Below are 22,785 nucleotides of genomic sequence, written 5' to 3' on the forward strand. Positions count from 1 at the left end.
ATACTTGATATTAGGTATCTGTTTCTTATTCAGTTTTGATCTGAGACATAGTATTGCACAGGCTGTGCTTGTATTCTGAGTGAGGATAGGCTGCCAGGGGAATTGCTTTTCCTTTCTAAAAGCGGTGATAGCTGTGGTTAGAGAGAGGGCGATCAATCAGAGTTGTGGTGGATTTTAAAAGAGAGGCCTTGCCAGTATAAGGAGAACTTGGTGATTCTGCAGTCAGCTCAAGGTAGGTTCTTTAGGCACTTCTAAAGGCCAAGCAACGCTCCTTATTTTTCATCAGGGTAAGAGCCCCTTAGATTAGGAGCATTTTTCTATTTTTGTTAGTGATACATAGGGGCTTTTGTGCGTATTCCAGCATTTCCCATGGATGTATTTTTTTGTAATTGAGTTTCATTTTTAATTAAGTAATTTTTCACTCTAAATCATTTTTACACCATGAAATGTGTAAAATGTTAACAAACTGTTTGCCTTAAAAACGCATTTTTTTCCTACATTTGCCACTGTTTTATTGACTTTCACCGATACCTTTGGTCCGGGTCGGTTCTAACTACTTAGGAGGTCTGCCACCTTCGCAAGTGACTTGTGACTTTTTGATGGTAGCTGTTGGATTTGAACCTATGCCTCCTGAGAGCCTGGACACAAACTAATTTTGCAGTAAAAATTTAAGATTGATTTTATCCAATACTTGACATTATGATATCATTTATATTTAGCATGAATAGTAGCAATCTGCCAATATTTTATGTTTTTGTCATTATTACTTCTTTCAGTCTCTGAAGTAGCAAGCTAGTCCAGATTTGTTTCTGATTAAAGGCTGCTTAACAGAACCTCTCATTTCTTTTTAAACTGATTTTACAAATAGCTGTAGTTCATATAAACAATAAACGTTTAAAAAAACAATCTTGCCCTAGTGTTTTATTTGTGAACAAACTGTTAAAATAGTGCCATTCATACTGCATTGTAACACTCTTGTCAATTTTGGTTTACTTTCCCAGTTTTATGCCTAACCTTTTTGACTCAAAAAAGAATAAATAAGAATGCTCAAGTTCATATTAAAAAGAGTTTAAATACTGTATGATGAGCTATGTATTACACATTGCCTTAAACATTTTCTGTGATTTCTCTTTAAAGTTCTTGGCCAAAATAATGAGAGAAAATGTTTATTATATGCAGCAATATATTTTGTAACTATAAAAAATAAATTTGGTATGATTTTTTTCTGTCTCAGTAATTGACTTGTTTTTAAGCTGTTTTTATCAGCCGGATTGCATAACTGCTATATGTAACTGCTTTCCTTATACTGTAGACTAGGAGCCATCCTCTTAGATTGTGTGGGAGTTCAGAGTGCTGTGGTGGAGTGTGAAAAATTCCAGCAAACGTGACTGACCCACAAAACACTGGCACTGGTTTAATGATCAGCTGATATGTCTCACCTGTCTATTTATATTTTCATCCTTTAGCAGTAGTAACCATTAACTTGTCAGGGTGGCAAAGAAAAAGCTCATTAAAATGTTCTATTCAAATACTACTTTTTCACAATAAAACACAATAAGAAAATAAAGCTTTCAACATCTTCCTTTAAGTTTGAGAAGTAATTTTGCCTGGCAAGATTATACTCTTCATGCAGTTGGTCGCCTATTATTTGAAACTTTCTTGTAAGCAGTGAGTTTTTCTTCATGTTACACACTCAAAGTGAATATGCCATTTATTTTAACTTTTTTGTATTTACTTTTTGTTCAGCTCACTTGACTATTCTATTTTGTTGTTAGTCATATGTTAGTTATACGCAAATGTATTCCATAATTCCAGATATATAAGCAATGAAGAAATATGTGTATTCAGAAGAATGTAATTGTTTTTTTTTGTTTTTTTTTTAGCTATTTAGTAATTCCTGTAGGTTTTGAACATTAAAAGCATTGCATTGACAAGCACTGCTGCCTTATTGCTGTAGGGACTTTCTTTGGATTTCTGGCTTTGTTACTTTCTGTGTGTAGTGTAAACAATCTTCTTTTGCCCTTTGAGTTTTATCATGGTGGTCCAGTTTCCTTCCACTTGGATTAAACATTCCACGTACTGGACTGGTGTCATTTACAGGGTGGCTTCCTGCTTTGCATTGGATGCTTCTTTTCCATCTCTTAATGAATCTGGGGCACAAATTAGGCTTAGAAAATGGTACATAGCGAATAAGCAAGTTACAAATAAAATATACTCGCATGTTTTTACAGCCCATTAATTTTCTACCTATGGTGGTCCGACATCATTTATTCAAATGGCACATTGGTTGTAGTGAGTGATGGCAAAAGTTAAGGATTGTAAAAAGCACTTTTTGACCCTTTCTGCATTGCTTTAAGTTGGCCATTTCTGGTATATAAAGTTACCTCAGCAGTGCCAAAGGCCATTGTACAGAAAGTTAAAAGACAAACACCTAGTCTGCTTTCAATCACAGTCCCTCACAGTGTCCATATACACCAACTCACTCATTCCACGTCATGTCACCTACTCAGATTATGCAAAGATTTGTTGGGTAAGGATTGGTGAGCTTTGTTGATTAATTCTTGTCCAAATCATTCTTCTAAAAATTAAACACATCATGCTTTTCCTTGAATATGTTGCCTTTTATAAGTAATTAAAGTTACACTTTTACATTTTTACCACCAAAGTTTTTGTAAAGAACACAAACGCATCTTGAAAGACCTTGGTGCCCTTGCATTCATTTTAAAAGATCCTATAGGCTACACGGTCAGTTGTTAAAGAGAAACATAAAGACAGTCACAGTCTTGCTGACTTAGGTCAACTGGTCACCCAGCCTGTCCAGAATTTTCTACAGTAGAGTCTGAGCTTGAATGTGCAATCTGATGAAACAGTCTTTCCATCCTGTTATTTCAAGGCTCCCAGTATCTCAGATAACTTTTCCATGGACATGAGAACAGTTTAATAACATACTGTATGCTTCAATTTCACTCCTGTTGTTTCAGTAACTACGTTTGAACCATACAGATGGTTTCTAGTGTAAAACATGGACATACAGTTCATAAACTAACAACTTTTGTGCATCAGTATGATGTGAATGTCAGATGCACAGAGAAACAATCACTCAGATCAGTGTCTTTTTTAATAAACATTGTCCCAAAAGCATCATCTTAGATATGGTACTGTAAATGTTAGCCAGTAAGCAGTGTCGAGGTTAGTTTCCACAGTCACAGAATGGCTCCACAGTCTACAGATGCTGGCAAAAGCAAGTAAATAGATTTTGTAAAAATAAACATAAAGAATACTCCAGTATGAGAATAGGTTAGAACAGAGTAGCATAGGTTGAACAAGTTATTGTGCAAACTATTTAATCCTTTGAGGATTTCACTGTTGGTCCCAAGATGCAGGATAAACAGGATGTTACTGTAAGCTTGTAAGTTGCTCTCACGTGCACATTTTAGTTTTGAATTTTAAAATTTCTGTCTAAATATCACTCTTACTTACCAAATGAAGCTTGGAAGAAGCCTCTTATATAAGAGTAGGTCTGCTGTAATTGCAAAAACTAAGACTCTGTAAGTCTGTCAATCATAGATTTAGAAAGAAACTAGAGACAGGTCATATGTCTTCTCTGTCAGTAAGCTGTTGATGCAACTGACTGTAACAGAGCAATAAATGTAAGAATCACTTCAACGGACATTAAACCTAAAAAATAAATAACATTTTAAGTTTAGAGCAAAAACAATTAATTTCATTACAAGTGCTACCCCACAGCCAAAAATATATGATTAAATCTGGTCCAGAATGTAAGATAGTAGTTAAGCAGATGGTAATAAACAAATTAAATTTGTTAATGATATAGCTTAACACAGCTCCCCTTATGTTAACACAAATTGGTTTCTTAAAATACCATTGTTTGGTTTTAAAGCAAGGTCAGCAATCAGTATTTGATGTCAATTTAGGGACCAGAACTACAAAAATTGCAATTTGGTAGATTTTCTATTTTAGCAAAAATTTTCCCCTTGGCCAAAAACTAAAAAATATTTTTGTCTGCATGCTGAAACTCACGTTAACAATATGACAACAGAAAATTATTTCACCAGAAAAATATATTGATATGCATGGGTTGACTTCCTGATGACACTACGGTTGAATGAGAAGCATAACAGGTTAGTGGAATTGTCCCCTGTTTCATGTGACTTGTCTTGTGATTGTATTTCAAGCCATAAATCAAGAAATTCTTGAAAACATTAGAGTAGCAAGTCTTAGATAATTAAGATAATAGAACAGCATGAAATTTGTTTACAAATAATGTTATGAATTGATTACTTAAGTAAAATTTTAAAGTTGTGTATTTGGAAAAGGTTGTTTTAAAAAGCAGCTATTAAAGGGTTAAAAAGACAAAATTAGCAAAGAAAAACGAACAAAAGAGTAATGATTTAGCTGTTTGCTTTCATCAGCTTCTTGGCAACCAAAATGTTATGTCCCTAACTTGTCATCTGTCAACATGGAATTAATGTTCACCTTTAACATGTTATATATTGTAGAAAGGAATGGGGAAAATGCACTCATTTCATGATTCATTCTAAGTAATGATATATAATGCACAGTTCAATTTTTCCACGTTATTATTCATTAAAAAAGAGCAAAACCTGTAAATACAGTCTGTACCTCCCCACTTTCAACAGCAGTCCATTCCAGCAGCCATTGGGCCAGGATATTGTCATACTGCTATACTATACTAGAAGCGCACCCAGCAGAGGGCACAGTCACAACACACAAATGCCAGTTTGGAATTGCTTATTTAAGTAATAGCATGCATTGGAAAATGCATAAGAAAAAAAATAAACCAGAGTTTAGCTCATGCACATAATCTGAAAAGCAATGAAGTAAACTGTCTTGAAGTACACCAAAACTGAAATAAAAACTTCATAATTAACACTTCTGACAATTAAGCTTCTTTTTTAATTATTAAAATAATGTCATAACTGACTTTAAACATTCAAAAAAGGTATGCCTTAAATCTGAAACCACCAGAGCCTCTTGTGACAGATTGGATGTATTGATGAGTGAATGATGGGTTCATGACTTGTGACTTTACTGAACCCCATGGCATTTGATAATAAAGTTCTTGTGCAGGATCTTTAAGCCATATATACTGTCTCACAATTTATTTATTATTTTTGCATTTTGAACATGTGACAGCTTTGATTATTAAGGTCTTAAATATAGAGTGCTTTGTTCTGTCCTTAAAATGAGTCAGATTATAATAGTTGGTAAGGTACAAGTGCTTGTATATATAAAAACAGGCCAAAGTTACTGCAAATGTGTTGCTTAAAAATATAACTACATTTACAGTGCAAAATTAATACTGAAACATTCTTGAAAGTATACTTTCTTTTTCTCTCTGGTAGAAGAAACTGCAGGATTATGCTTACAGTCTGAGTCATTGTTGAAACACACATTATGATACATACAGTAATTAGAAAGCATATGTGTTGTAAAGTGTACAGCTTGTATTTTGCACAATTTTACTTTTTATCTGCTAAGGTATTGGTTTGTGCCTTCATAATATTTAACATGTTCACAAGTTAAAGTAAGTTTGCTGTTTCAACAGGAAAAAAATTTGGAATGGTTCCCTCGGATGCGTGCCATGTCTCTAGTATCAAATGAAGGTGACAGTGAACAAAATGAAATACGAATGCTACAGGAGAGGCTAGACAGTACCGCAGGACTGGTGGCACAGCTGTCTTTTCAACTTGCTGAATTGAAAGAACAGGTATGGCAATTCAATTTGATAGAAAGAAGGCAAACCCTATTACTGCTACTTAATGAATTTAAGATGATGCCACATTACGTAACTGGACTGTGTTTTCAATATTACCAATATGCACTGGATCAGTAAGAATAGGAAGTCTGTACTTTGACTTTGGGACGCCACGAGCGTCAAACTGTATCAGCAAAGACATCAGTAAGTCGTCTTTGCAGTTTATTTTTATGTTGCTAAATTTTTGTTGTGATTCATGACTAATAATAATAAAAAAAAAAAAACCTTACAGCCTAGAGAATATAGAATGTGCACTGTTACAAGTTACATGGGTGAAACTGCTGTTGTGCTGTCAGAAAAAACGAACACATACTCATTCAAACAGCTGAAATCAAAGATGATACATTGATCTTAAAATATGATTTAGTAAGCTGTATGGTGCAAAAAGCTTCTGTCTTTAACAGAACTGCACCAGGTCACAGTGGCTACTCTGTACAAACAACTTCTGCGTTTTTTCTTCATAATTTCTGAATTATGGTTTATATACGTAATTAACTGTTGTGTACTGTTATTGTATTTTTTTTTCAATAAATAATTCAAGATTAATTTCTACTTTAATTTTGTTCACCTAATCTTTGTTCATATAAAAAAAGGGAATTTTTTAGTATATTCTTATTTTCTTTAACCACTGTAGTCACTCTGCTGTATGCAGTGGTCCTGGATTTGATTATAGCTTGTTTTTACCCAAGAACCACAGGTTTGGGACATATTTATAGTATTGTTTTCTAATTCCATTGTATGAATAAAGCAAACCCATACTGAACAGTTAAATACTGTAAAAAGCAGCAGCTAACTTATGAGAAGATAAAGAGCAAGAGAAGCCATAAAGAGGATGGAAGGATAAAGGGAAGGACAAATGAACCCTGCTCAGCTGGGTATAAAATATGAATGACTTGCTTGGAAACCTGGACCTCAGTGAATGTGTAGTCATTGCAAATATCTGCGAGTATAAGGAATAAAAAATGTACCTAAGAATATAATATGTGGCTATAACATGGGAAGAGAATAGGAAAATATAACCAAGGACACAAGCTTGGTAATCGCTGTAACACTGACAGATATTTTTCTATATTCACCATTTAAAACGGACAATATCCACACCTCAAAAAAGTAACCTCACTGATAATTAACAAAAACATTAGCCTACTTAAACAAATGGTCAAATTTGTCAGCAAGACCAGAATTGCACCTCTTAACATTTTGTTAAGCCATATCATATAGTGAAAAACATGTTTGTAATGGTGAGTGCACCAGAACTATGTTTGGAGTCATCTCCTGCCCCCATACTTCTGGTACCTCTTTCCTTACCTCCTGACCAATTGAATTAATTTAATTTAAGGTGTGATTGTAGGAAGAAATGCAATGCAAGCACTAAGTGAGATATGATGAGTTTGCTTTACTTTTAACTAAGGCACATTCATTGATTCATATAGTAAGGCAATGAATTAAAATCTAATATGCCTTTGTGTTACGTTTCAAAATGGAACAATTTTGCATGCTTTATTGAAAAGGGAATTATTTAATCGATTTCTTTTTAATAATAACCCACAAAATTATTCCAAAATGTATGTGTTTTACACTTAGGATTTCATATAATGTTGGTTTGGATAGTCGTTGATAAATCTAAGATTTTCTTCAGGTGCTGTTTCTTTTCCTTGTGGTTTTGCTATTTAATTGTACTTCACATTTGCTATCTAAATAGACAATGGTCTTGGGCAAGCAATACACAGACCCTATTGGAAGGAAGTGAACATTTTGCCATACAGTGAACTTTTAAAAAATGATCCAAGGATGCTAGTGTGGATGAAAAATATTGAAGTAAAAAATGCATTTTCAAATGTATCCAGTGAGTTTGAACAAGATTTCTCAAAAAGGGTTCAAAACATTTTCACACAAACAAATTGAATTTTGTGCAAGTAGATGGTGAAAGATTTCGTGCACATAGCTTTTAGTTTACAATGAAATGTTTTTCAGTTTTGTATAGTTTTCCTTTTTGTTGTTAGACACTCAGTTTACATTTAATATTATCGATTATGTCGACAATAAAAATTTGTTGATGGGTGGCTGTCATGTTAGATATTCATGCACATTTTCAAACAAGGGACTGATCATTTTAAGCCCACTCTCCCATCTGTCTTTAAAGCAGCTGTACCACATGTGCTTCAGAACTGGTCATCCACCTGAAGATAAGCATGTTTAGGCCTGACCAGTATTTGGATGGGAGACTATCTAGAAAAAGCTTGGTTTGCTGCTGGAAGAGGTGTTGGTAAGACCAGCAGGGGGCATTTAACCTGCGCTCTGTGTGTGGATCCTAATGCCCCAGTGTAGTGACAGGAACACTGTGCTGTAAATATGGCTCAGTCCTTCGGATGAGAAGCAAAACCGAGATCCTGACTCTCTGTAGTCGTTAAAGATGGCTGGGCATCTTTTGAAAAGAGTAGGGTTTTTTCCAATGTCCTGGATAAATTGCCCAGCATGGTCCCCTCTATTGTAACTCCCTAATCAACCTCTGCCTCTAATTGGCCACCTAATACTGTAGCTAACCTGTGGTGAGCATACTAGAGCAGTAACAGTTGCCGCTGTCTCATCCAGATGGGTGCTACACATTGGTGGTGGTTAAAGTGGTTCCTCTCTGTCCAAACACTTTGAGTAGTGAGAAAAGCACTATATAAATGTAGTTAATTATTATTATTTTTAAAGGATCACAACTGCTCTTTCACATAAAGAACCTCAGTTCCACTTAGTCGTGGCCACATTTCAACAAACATTGCACAGCACTGGGGCACAAATAACCACACTCACTCAAACTGGACAAATTTAAAGTTATAAATAGCCTACTGGTTTACTTTTATGATTGAGTTTTTCTTTTTGATTTTTATTATAAATTCGCCTTGACTTCAAAAAAATGTTTGAGTTTTGGATGTTAAACAATCTTGTGTTCATATCTGTTTTGGTGCTTGGTACATCTTTAATGATATTGAAAATAAATAACAATTTCCAATGATGCCTTTTGGTTTTTTTATGGGCACCACCATCTGGAGGGAGTTTTGTTGGTAGTTGCTGGCAAAGTCAATCTGGAAGTAAGGTTGTGTGGTATACCAATACTGAAAAAGTACTAAAAACACCAATTTTAAAATGGTATGGCACCATCATAAGTTCTGTACCAGAAGTGATCATCTGCAAATGCCTGGTTCCTCCTTTGTGTCCAATGTTGCCAGAATAAGCAATGGCCCTGAGATTTCTGAACGGACCAGTTGGTTACTAATAATAGATAAATGGATTAATAAAATGTAGAATTATTTGTTTGGGTACTTTAAGACCTACTACATATTTTAGAAATACCCAACTGAAATCAATCAGCTTATCAGCATCAGCTTTCATCATGTGATTCAGCTTAGAGTTCACTATGCCAGCTGTACCTCTAATCATTTCCCACTTGGTGCCAGAACATACAGAATACAGTGCGACTCATAACAAGTGACTGTAATGAACTTTCTTCAGAAGTCTAGATGATGTTTTTTCTTTCCTTCCAGATGACAGAACAAAGGAAGAACAAGCAAAGGCTGGGTTTTCTTGGGTCAAACACTCCTCACGTGAATCACTACATCCCAGCAAAATAACTCCAGGGACTACAAGCCTGGCACTGGTCATCAGCGTATTTACACAAAGTGACTTGGACCTTTTTTTTTTTTTTTTTTTTTTTTTTTTTTTTAAACATCTCTTAAGAACTGGAAAATGTCATTGCTCCTATAAAACAGATTTTCTGGATTATAATTTTTCTGAAAGTTTATTTAGCACCTCATTGAGGTAACATTAACAAAAAAGCTTCTTCTAAGGTCCTCTAAGACACTTTATTCCTTCTTTTTAACTGCATTTTTTATTCATTGTCAGTAGACCTTTTGATTACTTCTGTTGACTTGCAGTTTGGGAAGTTTACAACTGTTCAGTATTTTTTGTTTGCTATACTCTAAAAATGTAACTGCAGTAGAAAATATTCAACAAGATTGATAATGTCAAAGTAAGGCAACATTTGCCTTGGGATACTGAATGTATTAAGTTAATGTTCATGTGGCTTTTTGGACAAGAGTCAAAGTGCAGTTCGAAATCCTTCTTAGCTTGCAGTTAAAGAAAAAGTGAAAAAATGTTTTATATCTGAAAATCCCAATCCTTCCTCCTGTGTGTGAATTATCTATCTGCATTGTGGAGATGAAGGGCCATTAAATTGACATCAGCATTTTCAGGAGTCACAGTCTTAAGTTCTCAGCGCAATAGCAACACAGAGTATGTAACTGGTAACCCAGCTAAAGGTCCCTCTGGTGGATTACTTAGCTTTGGGTGTTTATAAAGTCTCTGGCCACCTCTTGAGACAATACATGAAAGCATTTCCAGGACTGCCATTGGGCAGCACCATGAGACCTGAAATTGTGCTACTGCATCGTAATTTCAAAAAGGAGCACCATTCTATAACACCGATACACATTTGTTGCTGAATTTTTTTCAGTCCAGTTTTACGTTCACATTCAGTAATTCTGATTATTGGAAAACCTAATATAGAAACTGCACACTTAAATCAAAATTTTAGGAGTTCTAGGAGGCTTACTGCAAGTTTATTTACCCTTTTTGGAATGACTGGCAAAACAGTAAACATTGTACTTCATTGCAGACAGAAAGTGTACGATAACTGTGATCCTCAAAGACTAGAGTGGTCAGAGAAATTTAAAAGGCACTTTCTGGATTTTATAAAATGAAGTTCATTGGGCAAAGCAGAATTACAAGGGTTAAACTAACAACATATGTTGTTTCAAGGGAAACTGGAATAAATGTGATTGTGATGTGCCTTATGGTGAGTCTCTGGGGAGCAGCTGCGATCAAAAGTGTGTCTGTCCTCTCACAATCACTGACTGGACTGGCACTCAAACTTATAGTTACAGATGAGTGCCTCATCTGAACCGAAAATGTAACCTGCAAAAAGGGAGACGTTCATTCTGTATGTTTTTAATATTGCCAATTATTCATATGTACTGTAAATTATGTATTTTACAAGATGTGATCAATTTTAAGCCTTATTGCATTTGAAAACTGGGTAATTAGAAATCCTCACAGTAACAATAATATGTGCAAAAATAAGGCCTATTGCTTTCAACAAATGTTTGTGTTCTTTTATTAAGAATTAGCTATTCTTAGGCCTATACACACTAGTAAACTAGTTAAAATCCAGATAAATAAGTATGTATTATTTTGCAAAGACAATTCTAGAGTATTTCATTTTACAGTCACTTATTCTTTTTTAATTGTCTGGCTGGTTCCATTGTTTTGTTTTTAGCAGTGCAGACTTCTGGTGGCTGAACTGAACATTTTCCCTGAGTTGCGGGAGTCCTTAAAAGGAGGCCGCTTTATTAGACGTGTAAATGACAGACCTATATAACGTATGTACATCATTGGTGTGCGGAAGGGGGAGGTTCTTAATATGATCAGTATGAGTGTGCTGTTGGGCTTTCTTAGTCAGTTGCTGTGGACACTGTTTTAAAGATGCACGTAATTTAAGCTGTATGTTGACTTTGGACACACTAAAGTTCTCATGCCTTTTTATTGTAATTTTATCCAGTGTTTTTTTTTTCTCCGTTTTTTTTTTCTGTATAAGCTGGTGTCCCAGTATGGTTGAATTGTTATCACTTTATTTTTCTTCTATGTGGACTAGAAACATTTTTTCTTTTGTTTTCTGTTTTATTGTGTAATTTGCCAATCTATAAAGCGATGCCCTGGGTCGTCTAACTGGAAATAAAGTGTTAAAAGGCTTGCGAGTTGTGCTTGTGAATGCTAAGATTTCAGCTGAAACTGCTAGATGATGCATAGTAAATCCTTTCATTCCATCACATTTTTGTCAGCATTCATCCTGGGAGTATCCATAATGCAGGCCTCAGAAAAAAGGAATTATGTCATTCTCAGGAATTAAATACATTTTCTATGATGATGCAAAATCCTCTTTATGACACCTTTTGATATGATCAAAGAGATCAAGGATAAATGTAAAGTTAATTCCATAAGATTTGAATTCCACACTCTTAAGAAGCTTGACACATGACACTTAGGCTGATGGGTGAGTGAAAAAGTCACCGTTCTAGAGCAGTACCATAGAAAACGGAGGCAAGACCAGTTATGGCCAATAATTCTCAATGATTAGAAAGATGAGATTCCCCAGAAATTCTGAAGTTGAATCAATGGCTTATGGCCACTTGCTTTCCATAGCCAAAGCAGCTGAAGTCAAAAACCTGAGACCACTGACAATAAAAGTTCTCAACCTTTCCAAGCGGTCAAGCTGAATTATGTTCTGTGGGGCTTAAATAAAAGGGGAAGCATCAAGCTATCACAGTATCCAGTGCTTGAAGTAGAACCAAATTTCTGTTAGTACTGTGTTTGTGGCGATAGAGTTTGATTGAAGACCATGTTTGTGTGTGTGTGTGTGTGTGTGTAGCAAACTCATTGTGCCCATCTACACTTGTGCTGGCATACTCAATGCTGGGTCTGGGTTGGCTATATCTCATCCTATGCTTGCCTTGTCAAAACCCAGCTCATTCTTGCATAGTGTATCTTCAGTTGTTTTGACTTCTTGTACTGGCAGATAATGCTTTCATCCATATTTGTCCATTTATCCCCAGCATGTTTGATCTTCCAGTCATGAGTATAAAATCAAGGCATCCAATTTGAGAAAAATCCAGAGAAAAATTACAGCCCTTCAGTCCACAATGATGAACCTGCTTATTGGCAGGGGAGCTTAAGTTTGGTTTTATTAACAAGTAAATATTGGGACAACAAAAAAGGTTTTGGAATTGTCCTAGGAAAATTCTGAAACCAGTTAATCTGGGACCCTGAGCCATATTCTTTTTAAAGAGTCTCAAGGAGGTAGAACAAAACTGGAACCTCCAATTAGTGAGAGTGCAATCTTGTACTGGCAAGCTCAGACTCACACCCAGACTCACTAGTACTAATCTTTATGTTTATGGGACAAGTAAGGAAGTCCAATTACCCCACATGCATACTGACCTAGCCCAGATTTAATCTCTGGTCTCACCAATAACTAACACACTGGCTGTCACCCAAGTATAGAACACGATTGGTAGTGGAAAAATAAGACCATCAAAGTATGTGCAGCTGTACAGTAATCAATATCTTTAACCATTGTTTGTTTTTTTTTCATTTACTAAACAAAAGAAAAAAAAAATGAAGACAACAAATTCTTTCCTCAACCTGAAATGTGATGTTCTTGGCTCACTGTCATTGAAGAACATGTTAAGGGATGGATTTTTATCAAGTACATACTGTGAACCAATACATTTACATTTACATTACATTGGTGGTTTTTGGTTCTGCTAGGCCCAGGAGTAACATTGGTGTAGAAACTGTAAAACAACAGTTAGTAGAGGCATTGTTTCCAGATACTTCAAATCTAATCCAACTAATCAGACCGATCACTTATATCACCATGAACCATAAACACCTCCATCATCTCCTCCATACACATCCAAACTCCAACAATGTCATTCCCTTTCACACACAATACCTGATCCCAACAGACCACTCATTCTAATTTCTTTTCAAAATGGTATTGTAGAGACACAAAAAATACACAGTGCTGTGTATGTGGCTCCTTTCCAAAAATTTACCAGTATCTCAAAAATATCTCTGCTCAGAAGGCCTTTGAAATCACCTTGGAAGAGAGTGAAGCCAACATGGAAGCAGGAGCCCATTTTGGAAGAAGAAAAGTTTTCATAAAATGAGGATTGGGTTTCTGTCATTTCGGAGTCGTCCGACAGTGAGTTTGAAGAAGAGGATGTCAAAAAAGGAAGAAACAGAATGATATTTTTGACCAAGGAAGGAGCCACCCTGTCATGTTGACAGTGTGATAAAGATGCAACCAGGGCCCAGTTACTCACGTTCAAGACATTAGGTGATCTTTTGAACATTTTATTCCTGATACCATCCAGAAAGCCGTTTTGCACAACATTGTTTTGGCGAGGAGGAGTGCTTTTGAAGAGAGATGAAAGGAAATTGACAAAACCAATTTACTTGCATTCTTTGGGTTTCTTATACTTGCTGGTGTTTTCAGATCCAATGGGGAATCCACTGAATCACTGTGGAATGCAGAAAGTAGCCAAGAACTTTTATGTGTAAAAAATGTCCCTGTAAAAATTTGAGTATTTCCAGGAGTATACAGTTTCATAACTGAAACACCAGACCAGCTCAATGACAGAGAGACAAGCTAGCTCCAATCAGGTCAATGTGGAATAAGTGGGTGGAATGTCTTACCGTGTGCTACAACTTTGAGCTTTACATTACTGTTGATAAGTAGCACAAGCTACTCAAGGCCCGCTGCCTCTTTTAGGTCACAAATGCAATCTAAACCAGCAAAACTTGGAATCAAGATCTTTGAAGCTGGATGTGATGCTCCATCATATACGTGGAACATGCTGGTATATACTGAGGATCCCCTGAGAAAAACCAAGGGATGTGGTTTGTCCTGAACATGATATGGGAACTCCATGATCACAACAATGTCACTTAAGACTTTTTTTTTTTTTTTTATACTTCACACAATTTGGGACAATGAACTCCTATAGAGAAAGCTGAAACTGTGGGAACAAAAAGAGCAAAACAAGCTGATGAGTACAAAGAATAGGCCTGTCAGTTCAAGTAAGTTTCAATTCACAACCAACACATCCCTGGTGATGAATCATTCTGAATGCTGGTGACTTCAAACAAGGAAACTTCTAACAGCATGTTCCATCCGTGGGAAAGTACAGGCTGGCCCTGCTCTATTCAAATATCAATGCCTCTTAATATAAGTATATGGTACAATCTCAGCAGGTCTGACCACATCGAACTCCCACCTACCACCCTATTATTGACAGTAGCAGTCCTTTGTTATAGTTTTGTTTTTTTTTTTGGGTGAGGGAGTGGTGGTGTTGTTTTATTATAATACTTATATTTTTGAACTTCTGTCAAGTTTTCAATTTCCCCTTGGGGAAAAATAAAGTAACCAACCATAAACTGGAAACTGTCATGGATTACAATGCTACAAAAAGGAGAAAGTAGTAGAAATGGAGTAGTAGTAACTTGGATGAGATGGTGTGTGGCTACAGCTACAAAAGAAAAATCCTGTGTTGGCCACTTGTAATATTTATCACCTAAGCTTATGATGCATTTGTTATTTGGATGGCATTGAATCCAAATTGGAACACAGGAAACCTCCACAGAAGACAACTCTTTCTCTTTTTAAATGTGACTGATGTACGCTGATTGTGTGTGTGTTTGTGTGTGTCTATACACACACTCCGGGTACATCAGTCACATTTACTTCTGGTTCTGGAATTGGTTATCCTGTGGCTCCAGCATCCTCCTCCTGAATCTTCCTCACGAAGGATGCAGAGTCAGGGGTCCTTGGGATGTGTGGATTTGATGTCTTACCAATTCCTTTCCCAGCTCTTGAAGAAAGAGTTGTCTTCTGTGGAGGTTTCCTGTGTTCCAGTTTGGATTCAGTGCCATGCAGATGTATGTATATTGTGGAAGCCGGCCCGGACACATACAGGTGGACACCAATGGTTCACCCACAACACGTTTATTTACATTCATATTTACAGTTAAGCGCACCTCAAACCCCCAAAAGTCCCCAAAGTCCAGGCTAACTCGAATGCCTTACTCTTCAGGCCGCCTCCTTGCCTCTCCTCCTGAGCTCCGTCCTTCTCCATTCCCGACTCAAGCCCTAAATGAAGGGAGGCGGCCCCTTTTATCCTCACCCGGATGTGCTCCAGGTGCTTCCCGACAACCTTCCACCGGCACTCCCCAGTGTGGCGGAAGTGCCGGCTGCGCACCCAGAAGTACTCCAGGTGTCCCTGCTCCTCTTCCCCCCCAGCACTTCCGGGTGTGGCGGAAGTGCTGAGATCCAGGGCTCCAAAGTTACTGGGGTGCCCCCTGGCGGTGACCACGGGCCCCTACAGGGTTGAGCTTCAAAGCTCTGTACCAGTGGCCCCCCACAACAATTAGGGCGGTCGCCCCCACATGGTCTGGGGAAGGCGTAAGCCCTCTTCCGGTCCTCCGGGGCGTCCCAGCCGGGTCCTCCCCACCCCCCAACGCCAGCCACCTATAATATGTGTGTGTATGTATGTATAATAATAATAATAATTAAATAATTCATTACATTTATATAGCGCTTTTCTCAGTACTCAAAGCGCTATCCGCGTGTGTATGTAGTGTGTTTGTGTGTGTATATATGTATTTCTCTATTATAATTAAAAAAAAAAAAAAAAATCTTGGGTCCAGACATGATCTTCTCAGAAAAACACTTTGACATCACGCAAGACTAGACTTCACAACCTTTGGAAGCAAAACCCGTGAAAAGGCGACTTTTGCACGTCACACCCAACTTACAATTTAAAACAAGTTCACGGACATCTAACCTCACATGGGAGTGGCCACCCTACCATACAGGCATGATTGGTGGATTGCTGCAGAGATGGTTGTCCTTCTGGAAGGTTCTCCTCTCTCCACAGAGGACCTCTGGAGCTCTGACAGAGTGACCATCGGGTTCTTGGTCACCTCCCTGACTAAGGCCCTTCTCCCCCGATCGCTCAGTTTAGATGGCCGGCCAGCTCTAGGAAGAGTCCTGGTGGTTTCGAACTTCTTCCACTTACGGATGATGGAGGCCACTGTGCTCATTGGAACCTTCCAAGCAGCAGAAATTTTTCTATAACCTTCCCCAGATTTGTGCCTCGAGACAATCCTGTCTCGGAGGTCTACAGACAATTCCTTTGACTTCATGCTTGGTTTGTGCTCTGACATGAACTGTCAACTGTGGGGACCTTATATAGACAGGTGTGTGCCTTTCCAAATCATGTCCAACCAACTGAATTTACCACAGGTGGACTCCAATTAAGCTGCAGAAACATCTCAAGGATGATCAGGGGAAACCGGATGCACTTGAGCTCAATTTTGAGCTTCATGGCAAAGGCTGTGAATACTTATGTACATGTGCTTTCTCAATTTTTTTATTTTTAATAAATTTGCAAAAACCTCAAGTAAACTTTTTTCACTTTGTTATTATGGGGTGTTGTGTGTAGAATTCTGAGGAAAAAAATGAATTTAATCCATTTTGGAATAAGGCTGTAACATAACAAAATGTGGAAAAAGTGATGCACTGTGAATACTTTCCGGATGCACTGTAGGAATTTTTTTTTTCAGGTTGCTAAGTTTACAATGTGTAGTGTAGGCCACTTACTTGGGATTCCCCTTCCCAGGCCACCTGGTCTCCACTTCTGAGTCACTTTTTGACCATAAAGCCACTAGTCATCCTGCTACAGATACAATACTAGAGCCAGAAATGAGCACAGTGCATTTCTTTCCTAAATACACAGCGCTGTCAAAAGTTCACACACAGCCATGACTCAAGAGACAGATCTACTCAGGGGACTTTCCTCTGAAGCAAACTCACCCTTCAGATAAATACAAGTTCCGAAACAACCCTTAATCAGAAGATATTCAAAATAACAAAAGACATTAAACACTGCAGTGAAATGAGAATCCAGATAAAAAAGAAATAGGAGTTGGACATGGTCTCCTTGAATTAAAGCCACGTTGCATCCTACATGAGGTCTTTCTGTGCCAAGCTTTCTCTGAAGGGTCTGCAGCTGTCAGTTCCAACACGGAGTCCCAATCAGTCATTACTAGATGTGACACCACACTCCGAGGAGGCCATCTCTCACAGTCAGACTGGTGCTGATCTGAGGGCCAGATGGTCCAGAGCACTCCTGAGCCATAAAGCTGCAGTCCTAATCCCTGTGCCATGGTGCCCTGCTTGCTTAATCTAATGTTTTGTGAGTGGGTCAGGGTCAAGGCCAATTTAATTACCTCTGTTAAAGTAATTCTGTTGCCATCCATTATCTATGCTTGCTTTATCCACAGTTGCTGACAGGCTGCGCTGACCCCTGGTTTCAAAACATCTGCATCCTCTGCAGTTTGCCTGTCAGACACACACAGATGGAGAGGATCCTGTGAACTGTAGGCTCCACAGAGCCTACTCCTTCCTGAAACAAAGTCAGCCCCACAGTCAGAATCATATTGTTGGATTTTTCCAGGGCCTTTAGCACCTTCCTGTCTTACAGACTAGGGAATAAGCTAAGGTGCTGTGCATCTTGATGCCTCCACAATGGACTTCCTGACCAACAGACAGTAGTTTGTGAGGCTTAAGGACTGCGTGTCAGAGATATTGCTGTGTAATACTGGAGCACCTCAGGAATCTCTCCTGTCTCCCTTTCTGATTATCATCTACACAAAGATCTCCCAATGTAATACAAGTGTATTCCTTCTACTGAAATTCTCAGATGACTCCTCCATCAAAGGTTTCATTGATAATGGAGATGAATTGGAAGCTTGTGGAGAACTTTGTCTTGTTGTGCATGGAGAACCACCTGCAGAAAAAACAAGAAGACCAAGGAGTTTGATGGTGAACTTCTGGCATGTTAAGGAGCCCCTAAGACCAGTCATCTTCCAGGAGGAGGAAGTACAGGTGGTGCAGAGTTGCACGTACCTGGGGGTCCATACAAGATGGGCCAGAGTAGAAAGTACTTTCTGAGGAGGCACAGGTCTTTTGAGGAGTGCAGCAAGCTGCTAGAAATGTTTTTACCAGTCTGTCATAGCCAGCGTGACATTTTATTCTGTGGTCTCCTGTGAAAGAAACAGCTAATGCAAAACAGCTGAACAAACGTATCAGTAAAAGCAAGCTGTCTCATAGGACTGAATCTAGACACTCTAGAAGATGGTGGCAAAATTGGATACCATCCTGAACTGTTGTGGCCATCCCCTCCAGGAGACGCTGTCTAGGAGTACTTTTAGCCACAGGCTCATTCTTCCACAGTGTGCTGAGAAGTGGCTGTAGGGGTCTTTTCTGCCCACAGTCATTAGGTGATTCAGTGCTTCCTCCTGGTGTGCCTTCTCTTCACTCTGGCCAGAAACTATAGGAAGATAATACAGACTTCGATTTAGTACAGGTATTCTTCAGCAGGATATTTATTGCATTATTTGTTTTCATTCTATTTTCTTATATTTTGCTTTAAGTCAATATCTGTATATTTTATGTTTTTTTGTTTTTCTGTCATAATCTTTTGAATTTCCTCTTGGGGAGTAATAAAGTATATCTAATCGAATCGAATTTTTGGTAAGTGTTGCTGGGTTTCATCACCACCCAAACAACTAATACAGAATTTATAGAATGAATGATGAGCAGAGTCTCCAAGTGTGCAGCTAACCCTTTTTCTCCACCTCACTCGTCACTCTATTGGATTTTTCAAGCATACTTCATAATTTGCCTTTTTCTTGAGTATGACTGTTTCAGGCAGAAGTGCAGCACTGTACAGAGAATCGCTTCACAGAATTTAACTGCAACAGGTAACACCAAAGCCGTTCAGTTTATGTAAGAAAGATGGGGGGGGGGTGCTGGAACAATTTATGGTACATGAGTAGCATGGTTGTACTTTATGTTCCTTGAAGTTGTGGGAATTCTGGTGGCATCACATGGAAATTAAAAAAAAAAAATCTTCAAATAAATGTATAATAAATACAAAGGAAAAAAAGAAGTCCAAATATTACTCAAGTAACCCTGGCATTGATTTGGATTCATTTTACCTGTTTTAAAATAAAACAATTCTTTTTAAACCGAACACTAATGGCACGAATTTACAAGTAATGTTTCCGAACGCATCCTTACGCAATTTTCACAATCAGTCATTTCAGTCAACAATGGCGTGAGTGGGCCTGACGGTAGTGACATTTCAAATCTAAAGTGGTCAGGTAGTCTGTGATAGTCTGTTACAATGAGAGGTTGATTTGAATTAATTACTCTTCTAGTCGAAAGCAGTAAGTATAACTTTTATAACGTGTTTGAATCCATAGATAGATAGAAATATGCACGTAAGTTATGTATGAGTATGGCATTCCGCAAATGTATAAATATAGCTACCTGAAAAGCAAGGACTGATTCATAAAAAAATACCTCAAGCATGTCCATAAAAAAATCACATTTGTTTATTTGAAATTATCGTGTGATCCAAACAATTTCAGATTTAGGGTAGCTGTAAAAAAAGAATTCATGTCTTAGCTTTGATCAAAAATAATTTTTATGTCATTGGAAATTCTAACCTCAAAATTATAAATCACAGATGTAATCATAAATTTATAAGCATTAATCAGGTGTTAAATGTATTAGCAAAATAAATGTCAATGTAATAAAAAATGTAGTACTATATAAGACATGAAATTTTATTCCGCAGCCGTCCTAAATCTGAAATTTTTTGGATCATACATTAGAAATGTCATTAGGTGATAGTTGGTTAAGACAGATTTGATTGTTGTCCAAATTAATTAGAGACATGTAATATTTTCTATTTGTCTTTTCCATGGCCATGTTTGAGGTGTTTTTTTAATCACTTGTTATGTATGTACACTTGTGATCAAATTAAATGACCGAAAGTAAAATAAAAAGAAGTAATACAAGATTTTGCCAAATTAAAATCCAGAAAGAGGAATATACAGTATATTACATTTTTTCTATAGTGAAATCCACCTTTCGTATGCAGTACATCCTTGTGGATCATTTCTTTTTTTGTATCTTATACAAATTACATAATTATAACAATACTTCTTTCTAAGGTTACATCGTTGCCAATGCTACTGTAGTATTCTGTATTTTTAGTCAATGTCACTTCATTTTCAAGTTTACAAAATATCTGACAACAGTGGTTCCCATAACACGCATACTGGTATTGCATACTAAAGGTGGGTTTTCATATAACTTCAACATGTGATGAAAATCATTTTTTTCTGATGATTAGTATTTGCAATATATAATTTTATAATAAAAATTTAAAAAGCATTGTAATACTCATATATTTATAAAAATTACATGGGCCATTTTGTAAATGATGCACATGTTGGCAGCAATGTGAAGTGGGTAAGGCAATCCTAGTGCAAATGACATCACTTGTAGTTAAAGACTTCAGAAATCAAATGGTGTGTTAGTTACATTATATAATTTTATTTTTCCTGTTTGAAAACAAATGTACAAAATGTTTGATATGCATATATGTATATTGATGTACCTAATCCTATGGGCCCCATTAAAATCTTTCACATGGGCCTCATTCTGTCTAGTTACGCCCCTGTAAGTCATAATTCCAATACTTGGGTCATAATGTAGTGGTACTGAGATTTTCTTTTACAGTTTACAATATTAAATATTTGATTAATTTCTGCAACATATTGTAATTTATGAAGTTAAAGTTGTAAACATAGTCTCCTAACCAAAACTAGGAGGTCACCTGGGGTGGCATTTTGTCAAATGTTATAGAAATTGCTATTTAGGACCTATAGGAAGACACACACACACACTCTCTCTTTGATCTCTTACACTTGTGATATTCAAAACTTCAAAAGGGACCTCCATCTTGCACTTCAAGAAATTATCTGTGTAATGTTGCACTCAAAGCACAATACGGTACGGAAAGAAATTGCCTTCATGACTTTGTGGTTTAGCCACAAAATTTTCACTTTCGTTTAAGGCAGCTGTCCCTGATCCCTACAAGCAAAAATGTGTCAGGCTATTGTGGCACGCGGCTGTGGGTACTACCCAGCCGGGACGCCCAAGAGGACCGGAGGAGGGCTCACGCCTCCTCCAGACCACGAGGGGGCGACCGCCCTGGTTGCTGTAGGGACCACGGGTACAGAGCTTTGAAGCTCAACCCTGTAGCGGCCCGTGGTCACCGCCAGGGGCTGCCCCAATGCCTGGAGAGCCGTGGACCTCAGCACTTCTGCCACACCAGGAAGTGCTGGGGGGAAGAGGAACAGGGACACCCGGAGTGCTTCTGGGGATGCAGCCGGCACTTCTGCCACACTGGGGCGTGTCGGTGGAAGATTGCCAGAGCACACCTGGAGCACATCCAGGGGACAATTAAAGAGGCCGCCTCCCTTCATTCAGGGCTGGAGTCGGATGGAAGAGGACGAGGTCTGGGAGAGGAAAGAGGCGGCCTGAAGAGAGGAAAGGCATTGTGGAAAGAGGCCTGGACTTGTGGGGTGATTGGTGCTGCGGCACTGGGTTGTGCTTCACTTGAATATTGTAAATAAATGTGTGTGTTGGGTGACATGAACGTGTCCGCCTGTCTGTGTCCGGGCTGTTTCCCACAGTGGCGTAGCCGGCAGGATTCCGGTCTGTCCAGTTGGACTGGGACCTGTATTAAAAATCAGTCTGTGGACGGGTCGGCGCAGCAGCGGAACACACACACGTGCCGCAGGAGCGGCACACCCCAAAGAGTGCCACCGGTTCGCAGAAGGGCCGTGTTCCCCTGGTGCGGGATGAAAACATCGGGCGTAGCTGGAGTGCAGCGGGCTCCTGCGAGTGCACCACCGCAGAAGGCGCCCGGGACGGCATGTCGCCTAGCGAGGCCACACCGAGGACATCTCCTCAGACAGACGGGACCCAGGAGGTAAGTTCCCTGCTTGCCGGCAACCGACCCTGCAGGGCCGCGTGTGTTTTGTGTTTAGCGGGCAGGGGCTGCCCGGATCCTTGTTGGTGGCAGGGGCATGTCGATCCATGGCACTTTGTTGATGCGGTGGCAGCAGGGAGAGATGCTGAAACGGAAACACTGCAACTCAAAGAGCCAGCATGCCGCCGCACCAGGGAGAAAGGAGCCAAAATAGCCACTGGCCGGAAGTCCCTCCCTGTGACAGGCACGGGATTGGATGGTGTGTCTTGCGGGCCCGCCGATGAGTGGATGGAGGCGGGACGAAGGAATGTCCATCACGTGCCAGGGAGAGACCCGATTGGGCCGGAGGGAAAGGCCCACAGGAAGCAGCCGACGTGTGTTGCTGACAGACAGGTAAGCCCACCATCGGCTGACTTTCTGTCCTTGCCAGTGGCTCTGCGTAAGCCAGAGGAGTGCCTTCGG

At 38.6% G+C, this 22,785-nt stretch overlaps 1 protein-coding gene across 3 annotated transcripts in view; it reads left to right on the top strand.

Moving 5' to 3' along the window:
• The window catches only part of itpr2 (inositol 1,4,5-trisphosphate receptor, type 2), a 1,448,083-nt gene that overhangs the window by 550,915 nt on the left and 874,383 nt on the right, over nucleotides 1-22,785 (top strand). For 2 of the 3 annotated variants that reach the window (XM_051929945.1, XM_051929947.1), the window contains 2 exons: nucleotides 5,591-5,752; nucleotides 9,334-11,593. In XM_051929945.1, the coding sequence (XP_051785905.1) occupies nucleotides 5,591-5,752; nucleotides 9,334-9,420 (249 nt within the window). In that variant the 3' untranslated portion in view covers nucleotides 9,421-11,593. Of the gene's footprint in view, nucleotides 1-5,590; nucleotides 5,753-9,333; nucleotides 11,594-22,785 lie in introns of those variants that run through there. The other variant, XR_007935422.1, reaches the window with a different exon arrangement.

The sequence above is a fragment of the Erpetoichthys calabaricus genome, chromosome 1 (genome assembly GCF_900747795.2).
Source record: "Erpetoichthys calabaricus chromosome 1, fErpCal1.3, whole genome shotgun sequence".
In the NCBI taxonomy this organism is placed as follows: domain Eukaryota; kingdom Metazoa; phylum Chordata; class Cladistia; order Polypteriformes; family Polypteridae; genus Erpetoichthys; species Erpetoichthys calabaricus.